Genomic DNA, 9,623 nt, shown 5'->3' with positions numbered 1-9,623 from the left:
GGTGTATTCTTTGTGAAGAGGAGATTATTAGAGGCAACCCTAAAACTTTATTAGAAGGTAAATTCAAACCCCTCATCTTAGAGGCCTCCCTTGTGGAGCAAGAAGTTAAAGTCTCTGCAGCCACTGCAGCATGAGTTTGATCCCTGACCAGGGAACTGACCCACAGGGTGCAGCCGACCTCTCTTGTCTCACCCGCTGCTCACCTCAGCAGTATATTTCAGTCAACCCACCTGTTCTATTCCCCACTCTGTCTCTGGTGAATCCTCTCAACCCCCGCACACCATTGGCCTACACTCCAGCTCTTATATGCATACAATACATAAATCTTGTCCCACAGCATCTGAGAAAGAAAGTCCAGTTATTCATCCCAAGGCAGTTGTTTTATTTGCAATATTTGGATGTGTGAGATGGGGAGTAGAGGGTGGGGAGCCCGCACCTAGAGTAGTGGGGGTCCTGTGGACTATGGCCAAGGGGCATCACACTATGGTGGGGCAGGAGATACATTTGAGGAAGTGTGAAGCTTTATTCCTAAAACATATACAGTGTTTCAATCCAAAGTTACCCCAATTAAATAAAAAAGAAAGTATTTAAAGTTGACAGCTTTGTGGGTAGACCGTCTGACTGGACCATCTACACAGATCAAATAAAATGGGTGCTTGCTAAATCTCTGTTGTATTTTATACCAAAGAAAGCCAGTCTAAGATGAGAACTCTCTTAAGAAAACTACTTAGATGACTGACATTTTACAGAGGAAATCTTGACACTTAGCAAAGATCAAAGAGAGTTGTCTCTAGATGACATGAGATAAGCACAATCTTCACGATGATCCCTTTTGGGTCATTGTTAATATTTTTTGCCTACCTATGATACAAAATTGAAAAGTAAGTGGATCATCCAGTTTTCTCTATCGTTATTTCTTTCTGTTTTGAGATGAAATTTATTGGATCCATATTTCTTCAAAAGATTAAACTGTTCTGACAACCAGCAAAACATCTGTCATTTTATCATGCTGATTTAAAAGACAAAAGTGTTCTGAGAAGAGTTTAAAAAAAGATAATAATAATATAGAAAGGGAGCATGCAGAGGGGAGAAACTGCTGAGAAACGAAGAGCACATTTTAGCACTTGACTTCCTGCATGGAGAGAGAAGTGATAAGCTCATTGACCCATGATCACACTTTGTGAACACTTCCATGGGAACGAGGGGATTGCACAGTTAAAACTGTGAAACAAGTCACTACAAGTCACAGAACGACAGCTCTAATCTCTTACAATGAATCTTAGGAAGTCCTTGTAAAACAGAGGGTCAGCGTTTCTGCATCGGACATGTACGTGTTTCAGAATACCTTTCATATTAATCTTACCCCTTACCCTCGTGGAGCTAGGTAAGAGACATTATTCTTTAAAATAAAAAATGGCATATGAACCCAAGAAATGAAGGAGGACATCATGTCTTAGTAGAAGATAATTTTAACATTAAAGGTAAAAAATAGAACAAAGGACTCCTTTACAGAAGACTAAAAAGTCTTGGGCTTTCCATACAAGGTACTTAGAGCAGAGGTAGCATTTACTTTATAGTCACTATGGTGAACTTAACAACTGATGGTTTTTCTTTGACCAAGTCAGACATATTTGCGTGAAAACAAAATATTATACACAGGAGAGTCATCACCATGATGACCTCAATTCACCTACCATGGTGCTTGGCCCCACTGGGTGACTTCCTTGTGTCTGTATACACAAGTTGAGTGCCTTAGTTTGGCACCCTCTTCTCCTTCCCAGAAAGTGACATGTTTTGGCCGTCCTCTCCTGTGTGGAGTGCAGTACCAGAGAAGAAAGGGTTTTGATGACTCACAAGCAGGCATTTTCCTAAGACACTAGAGCCTCTTACACACTCTCGCAGTGACCTGCTTCCATATCCAGGTGGCTTCTAGGTCAGTAAGGGTCTGAAGAACATGAGACCCATTTAGGGCAATGGAGCGGTTTCTGCTTCCAGATTTTCTAGCTGAAAGAAGAGAAAGAGCAGAGACAGTGAGCATTTCAGGTTTGACTACAACATACGTTTATTGGGCTGCTTCTCTGTGGCAGAACTGTATTAAGGACCATCATCAAGCACACTTTCACCTGCCTCCGTCAGAGCTGTTCTTAAATGCCAAGACACTCATTCACGTCTTAGGTCCTTGGGAAGCATTGTGGATCATTATGAAATCCTGTTACATTTGTATTCACAAATTAATTGTAATGATAGACTAGTCATCAAAAAGATGCCATTGGTGGTTTCCCTGGCAAAATGGATCTTAACCCAAGCTCTCCCTTCCTCTTTGTCAGTGAATTATGATTGAATTATGACTTGACCAAAATTTAAAAAATCCATTTCTTTGAATTACCATTATGTTCTTTATTTCTAGATAGACTTCTATTTGTCACCTAATTCTCAAGATGAATGGATATTTTCCTGCACTGACCTGAAGTTCAAAGATTTCTCCTTTCTGCCTTCACTGAAGAGCCAGCATGTATGTTTAGATGTTGTACAATTACATGACACACTCACACACACATACACACAAACACACGCAAACGGTTTGGTATTTTCAGATAAAAGAGGATTGTAGAAATGAAATATGCTGTCACTGACAAGCAGTTGTTGCTGTCACTGTTACAATTTTTGGTGGGTAGAAAAGATGTTTGTATAGTGTAGGGTGAATGAGTTAATGCGGCCTTTTTTTTCTTAAAAGATTTATTTATTTATGCTTACAGAACTGGGGTACAGGCCAGAGGTGCAGGGGTGGTGAGAGGATTCACCAGAGACAGAGTGGGGAGCAGAATAGGCAGATGGACTGAAATACACTGCTGAGGGGAGCAGTAGGCATGTCAGGAGAGGTCTGCTGTGCCCTGTGGGTCAGCTACCTGGCTGGGGATTGAACTGGCACTGCAGTGGCTTCAGAGAGCTTCATAATGTGGTGCTATAACCTGTTGTGCCACCAGGGAGAGCCCAGTCAGGCCTTTTCAAAGTCACTAGCCCAGGTGGCTCTCACCTGTGGTTTGCACTGTGTAAATGTAGAAGGCCCTGGGGGCGTGGGAAAGTATAGGAAGGAGGACGATACAAAGAACTCCATGGCCCCTTTTCCCAGATCGGCCACTGTTAAAATGTTGCTCTATCTGCTGTGCCATTTGCTTTCTCCTCTATTTTCTCCTCTTCTACAAATGCACACACACATTCTCATATTGGCTCATTGGATACTAAGCTGACCTTTTCCCACTAAACTTTTCAGTATAAATTTCTGGAGAATAAACAGTAGAAAGATCATAGCCACCATTGGGACAGGTGGCCTGGATGTCCCCATATGTCCCTGCTGACTGGACCAAACTGCCAGGCATCTGTCCTGTGGCCCAGACTAGTTTCTGTCAAAAGTCATACTGGCCATGAACTGGGTCCCCAGCGCTGGCCACCGTGTAGCCACTGGCTCCAGGGTAGGTTTGTTTGTCTCTTAACCAGAAAGGAGCCAGATTTGAGCTCTGAGTTCCTCGATCAGGCACAGCCCATCATGTGTGGCCACTGCCTCATCCTATTTCGGGACTCTGGGATTCGGAATAGGACAGACACCCCTATAACAGCTTCTGCTGGTCACTGTGCTCTGAGTAATGAACTGGCCAAGTTTCTGTCTCATTTTGGTACCCAGAGTTACGATGAGACAGCAGCTGGCTGGCTCAGTGGTCTCCAGTGGAGTCTCACTACTTCTTGCTCTCCTTGAGCAGGGCGGTTCTTGCACAGTGGCACAACAGCCAAGGTGCCATGACTCTTTGGAAAGAGAAAAGGCAAGGGATCATGGGCAAGGTTTGCAGACATAAAGCAAGTTCCAGGGAGCAGGGAGCAAATGTTGTGTCCCTCGTGACACAGGTGAAGGGATGGGTGATCTCTGATGCTGAGCCGGCACCACTGAAAGGTGATGACAGTGAAATAAATCTACAAGCTGCCAAATGGTGCCACGATGTTGTTGGCAGCCATGGGGCCAGGGGACAAGGAGATTGTGCTGGGCCCCTGACGAAGAGAGGATAACAGCACTGTTTTAAATAAGGACTGGAAACACCCACAAGCCAATGGCTCTCAATGTGGGCACCAAGGTGCAACCCCCAGTGAGAGGAAAAGGAAGTCCCTGGCCCCGGAGCAACAAAATGAACAGCTGATGAGAAACGTTTTGCTCCCAGAGGGCGAGAGATGAGAGCCGCAAGCATTCAGTATCTGTGCAGATCACTTTATTAGTGCAACATCAGGCCCCACGATGAGATTTGCTACTATTGATTTCTGTTGTAATGTCTACGGCCAAGCCAAAGAGACATTCTCGAGGTCAATAAACTCTGCCGAATCCCTGTGGAGGAAAGCCTGAGGGTTGAAGCTGCTCTCGTCTGGGGACATGGGCAGCATAGTCTGATTCAGAGCATCACGGAGTTCTTCAGAAGCTCCCCTCCCCCAGGAACGAGCACTCTGCTCCCTCCTTCTAGAAGACCTGTGCTAAAGGCATTGCTGCCTTAGGGCTGTCAGAATAAAGATGGCGCTCCCTAGGCCAGGCAAAGGGTCTGCAACCCAAGTCGAAGCCCAGGTGGGGAAATTCCATCTCTCCAAACTATAAAGCAAGGTACCTATACCTACCAAAATAGGGGTCCCCAAAATGGAAATTAATGGGATAATCACCAAGAAATATGGTGCTGATATCAGGTTATGGGGGGCCCCAAGGAAGCAGGTATTTGTTCACCAGATAAAACTATGTCCATGCGGGCCCTCCCTGGTGGCGCAGCAGGTTAAAGCACAGCACTAAGAAGCTAAAGCCACTTCAGCATGAGTTCGATCCCTGACCGGAAGGTGACTCACATGGCGCGGCAGACCTCTCCTCATGTGCCCGCTGCTCCCCTCAGCAGTGTACTTCGTCAATCTGCCTGTTCTGCAACCCACTCTGTCTCTGGTGAATCCTCTCACTGCCCCTGCGCCTCTGGCTTGTACCCCAGTTCTGCATGCACAAATAACTAGATCTTTAAAAAACAAAAACAAAAACAAAAACAAAAACTATGTCCACCCTATGTAGGATCAGATTCTTCTGTGATCAGTTTCCCTCTAATGGAGAAACTCGGAAGCCACATGACAGCCTCAGAGAAAATTGCTCCTTCAGAACCTCCTGGCCTCCCCTGTCCTTCCTCTCCTGTCTTGAAAGCCTTGAAGAACCAGGGACATTGAGTGGGGTGAGTTATGAAGATAAGTTCTCTGTCAGGCAGGAGCACAGGCCCACGTCAGACACAATGGGACCAGCGGAGGAGGGTAAGGTCGGAGCTAAATTGAAACCTTTAAGTCTCTTCTGACATCTGTGCTCAAATGACTAACACTGGGTTCTTGAGGGATGAGCACCACATCTCCGAGAAGGCAGATTTGAAACAATAAAATGAGAAGGGGAGGAGGAGTTTGGAGCCCTGTCACCACTTCTTGTCTCCCCTGGCAGAAACCATAATTGGCGTTGACAGTTTACATGCTTGCTCTGTGCATTCGGGTGATGGGCCAGGAGACCCTGCCAGCTGGAAAAGCCCTGTGCAGAGGGGAGAAGGGGACACGAGTCTCTCAGAGGACTTCTCATTTCCTTCTAGAAAAAAACAGTTCAGAGTTCCAGGAAGAGAAGAGGAAACCACAGCCTTGACTAGGCTCTTACATGCAATGGATCTTAGGAAAAGTGCCGCATCCCCATGTAATAGCCCGGGGCAGCCAGTGGAAAAAGCTGCTGGAGGGCAATTGCTAACTGGACTCAGGTGTTCCCTGCAGTTCTCGCTCTTTCCAGATACTGTGGCTGTAACTACATCTGTGGCCCATGACGCACGTGACAGGCCCTCTTGGACTCCAGCCCTGTCTCCTCCATCCCAGCAGCACACAAAGATCAAGATCCTTCACCTGTTGAGCATCGAAAGCATGACCAGCTGCTACTGCACTAACCCCTGAATCAAGCTGCCTTTACCACCACCGGGCGAGTCAAAACACAAGCCAGATCTCTTTTTTGCCAGTGACTTGGTCCTGCTATGCTAATGGAAGGATGTTGAGCAGCTCTAATAAAGCCAGAAGATACTAGCTCACATGAAGGCCGTAGATGTTTGTTAGTTCTGATAAGATAAGGGGTCAGTCACTCAAGTCAAAATCTTGGAAGCAGTGTGGTTATGACCCAGCAGGGAGTGAAGAAAGTATCCTTTGTACTACGCTTACCAGAAATGATGCTTCATAGTTGACCGCACTATTCATTTGTTGGCCTCAGCATGCGCCTTTCTGGAGTCCAGTGTAAAGTTGCTCAGAAATTCTACCATGTAGTCAGGGGCTGAGGCAGCAGCAGCTTGGAGGCATGACTCCAGTTTTGTGTTTTGACTCACCCAGCGGGTGATAAAATCCAGGGACAAGGCCATGATTTGGATGCTTGTGGCTCCTGGGTGTCCCAGAATCCCAGCCCATGGGTCCTTTTGAACAGTAGTTTTCTGCAAGAGGCGCCCCCTGGCATCTCTCCAGCCTATGCACTACAGTTTGGGGAAAAATACCTTGGACCTTGGAGGATCTAGGTGAGAGGAGCGGTTAACACTCTGGACTCTGAATTCCAGCCCTGCACCCTGGCCAGACAATCACACGGTCCACTGAGACCAGCAGCAGCTCTGAGTGCCAACCTGCCTCCTGCTGAGTTTATCTCCCGTCTACATGGTGCGAGATCAGAAGAACTCATGCAGGCCTGCTGGCTCAGAGTTCCTCTCCTGTGCCTGATGTTGTCTGAGGCAGGTCCAAAATTTGAAGGCCCCTATCGGTGTATGAACATACAAATGGATGCAACTGTGTTTTAGTTAAGCTCATACTGATTCATAGGCTTCTCCTGCCACCCTGGATTCTGCTATGTCTGACATGTACCGTTACTCGGTGACCTTGCCTATGTGGATTGTTCAAGAAAATGTCATGGCAATTGTGGTCAGATTTACCCATGGATCCAGAACTAGAGTAACTGATCCCCTGTTGCCTTCAGTTACATGTTTGCATGTGAGGAGAGAGAGGCCACTCTCTTTTCCGGGCATGGGAGCTGCTATTTGGCTCATTTCTGATGCCATGTAACTATTGGCATGACAACTGATCTCGGAGCCCGTTCTGTTTATTGGCCTCCCAGGTAAATAGGGTTACATGGATTAAAACACACATAAGCCATGGATGTACTAATACATGCATGCATATAAAGCCATGTATTATTCCTTGACATTAGAATCCACATTTTAGACACAGATCAGAGACTTATCCTGAACTGCAGCTACCATAGCCAGTGAGGTGCAGTGAGTCACAGGAAATCAACATGTCAAGCTAGAATCCTTGGTTATAAATAGATCTCCAGTTGGCCTTAGACTATATTCTTGTTCTTGCAAGTCAACTGATTTGTTGTATTTGAATAAATGCCAAAATTAGAGAAGTGTAATACAATTCATACTCTTAGAAAGTAGCTGAATGGTTGTCTAAAGTGAGACCTACCGTCCTCCCTGGACTCATTCAGCTGAGCCTGGGATGCTGTGGTGCCTGACGAGGTCACTCCTACAGATTGACATGATTTGGGGAGATGGAGAGTCTGTGGATCGTAATTGATAGAAACAAACTTAATAAACCTTACCCTAGTCCTTATCAGCATGTCTGATCCAAATGGTTGCCAGGGTGGTGGAATCACATGAATGCTGACTTCTACCAAGAACAAAAAGGTCAAGATCCTTCAGCTGGTGTAGGATTCACCAAAACATGGCCAGGTGGATTATTGGGGAATAGAGTCCACCAAGCACCTACTTACCCTGCTGACTGAGTGGAGCTGCAAGGCCTCACCATCATTTGACTCTGAGTCTTCCTATGTAGACAACAAAGGACCTTTGCCCCTTGTCCACAGGATCACAGCACTGCCAGACCAGCTGACTCCTGATGAGGGGGCGGTTTGTTTACTGCTTGCTGCAGAAGTTGCTGAACCTTATCTCTGGTTCCTGACCTGTGGTCTTGTCCACTGTGGACCCAGCACAACCAGCAATCAAACCCACCGTGTGGCCCCTGGGACCGGATATGGTTCTGTGAGCTGATGTTCAAGGTGTAGGAACATGACCTGGTTTCGCTGGCCACTGGCTTCCTGTCTATTTTTGACCCCCAGGGTGCTGCTTGCCTGCTGAGATATCTTCTTTGGACACTTCTACCCCCCTGTATTTTCTAAGATGGCTTTTTCCCATAACCATAGTTATGTCAATTTGACATTTGACGTGGATAAAATAACCTACCATCAATGGCCTACCATTATCAACAACTTCTGAAAACTGTTTTATTTTTCCAGGAAGTCAGCTAGTAGATCCCCTTGGGTGACATTTTTAGCCTATTTTGAAAAACAAAGCTTTGAAAAGCTTTTGGATTTGAACTGTAGTTTTTTTTTTTTTTTAAGGCAATTTTAATCTTTATCCATACGATGCTTGGAGTTTTATCCTCCCTCTGGAAGGAACTTAAGGTAGAAGCTTTTCCAGCTTCATCAATCTATGGAAGGGAATCGTTTTTCGAAGGTTACATGACAGGCCCAAGGGCATCAGTTGAGAAAACTGGTTTATTATTTTTATTTTGCTCTTAGTCACTCTCTTCCACTTGTACACCCTCTTTCTTATTTGTGATGCCATCCAAAGTTGCAGTGAAGTCAACAACAGACTTGGGTGTTTTTGAAGTCAATCAGAGTTTCAGTCAGTAATAGGCTTTGAAATCGCCTTCATCACAGAAGCCATAGAAATAGCCACAAAAGAAGAATTTTGAAGTTGATGAATCAGAGGCAAAGATCTCCATTTACCTAAATAATAGAGGACTCATTCCTTCTTCCTGGCTGTACTGCCTGCATCCGACAGATATATTGGGATCCAGAGCATAGCAAGGGGTGAAGCTTCAGGAAAGGAGACTAGAGGAAGGGTAGAATATTCTGGAAGTACAAAGGCTGCAGGGTCCATGCACAAGGTGCTTCCTCCTGCTTTTTATAGTTTTATTTATGTGGTTCCATAGAGTTTTCCCTTCATGAAGCAAAGCTTTAGGGAACTTTCTGTTGTCCACTAAGAGAAGCTAACCCCAGAGTTTCAGTCAGAACCAGGAATGAGCCCTAACTGCTCTGCAGTGAAGAGGCTGGGGAAGACCTGCCTAAGCGAGCCCTGAGCAGTGGGGACAGACTCCAAGCCCACACAGCTCCTGCCAGCAGCCTGGCTGCAGGATCCAGTTCCCTGGCTTCCAGCCTCAGCTTCCTTCCCAGGAACTGTTGGAATTATTCACCCTTTCTCATGCTTCTCCGTGTTGAGGATAGATGCCTTTTAAATGAAAGCCATTTTTCTCAAAGATGTTTCCTTCCAAGCAAAAGAACATGTAAGGTTCTTTTGTAAGGTTTATTCTTAGCAATGCAGAGTTGAAATCAGTGTAAACATACCCCAAAGTGACAAAGACTTTCTTGCCACTAAATATCGTCCCTGGGAAGTGACAAGCTTTGAAACAAAGCGGAACAAAAGTGAGAACCCAAACAAAACATAGTGTGTTTGATTCAGAATCTGGAAAGCTTCTGTGTATTGTTTATCTGTAGAACATAGGTTTTTTTT

The 9,623-nt window shown here is 45.5% G+C and overlaps 1 protein-coding gene across 2 annotated transcripts in view; it reads right to left on the bottom strand.

Moving 5' to 3' along the window:
• Positions 1-251: 251 nt before the first annotated feature.
• Positions 252-9,623, bottom strand: part of OPRM1 (opioid receptor, mu 1) — a 54,359-nt gene continuing 44,987 nt past the window's right edge. For both annotated transcript variants that reach the window (XR_001145172.1, XM_004673945.2), the window contains one exon: positions 252-2,004. Coding sequence is in view for 1 of the 2 variants with exons in the window: in XM_004673945.2 (XP_004674002.1) it covers positions 1,966-2,004 (39 nt within the window). In the remaining variant the exon portion in view is untranslated. The remainder of the gene's footprint in view (positions 2,005-9,623) is intronic.

This window comes from Condylura cristata, unplaced genomic scaffold (genome assembly GCF_000260355.1).
Source record: "Condylura cristata isolate star-nosed mole 26May11 unplaced genomic scaffold, ConCri1.0 scaffold00001, whole genome shotgun sequence".
Lineage (NCBI taxonomy): Eukaryota > Metazoa > Chordata > Mammalia > Eulipotyphla > Talpidae > Condylura > Condylura cristata.
The sequence above is the reverse complement of the archived record's forward strand: the minus strand, read 5'-3'. Positions and strand labels throughout refer to the sequence as shown.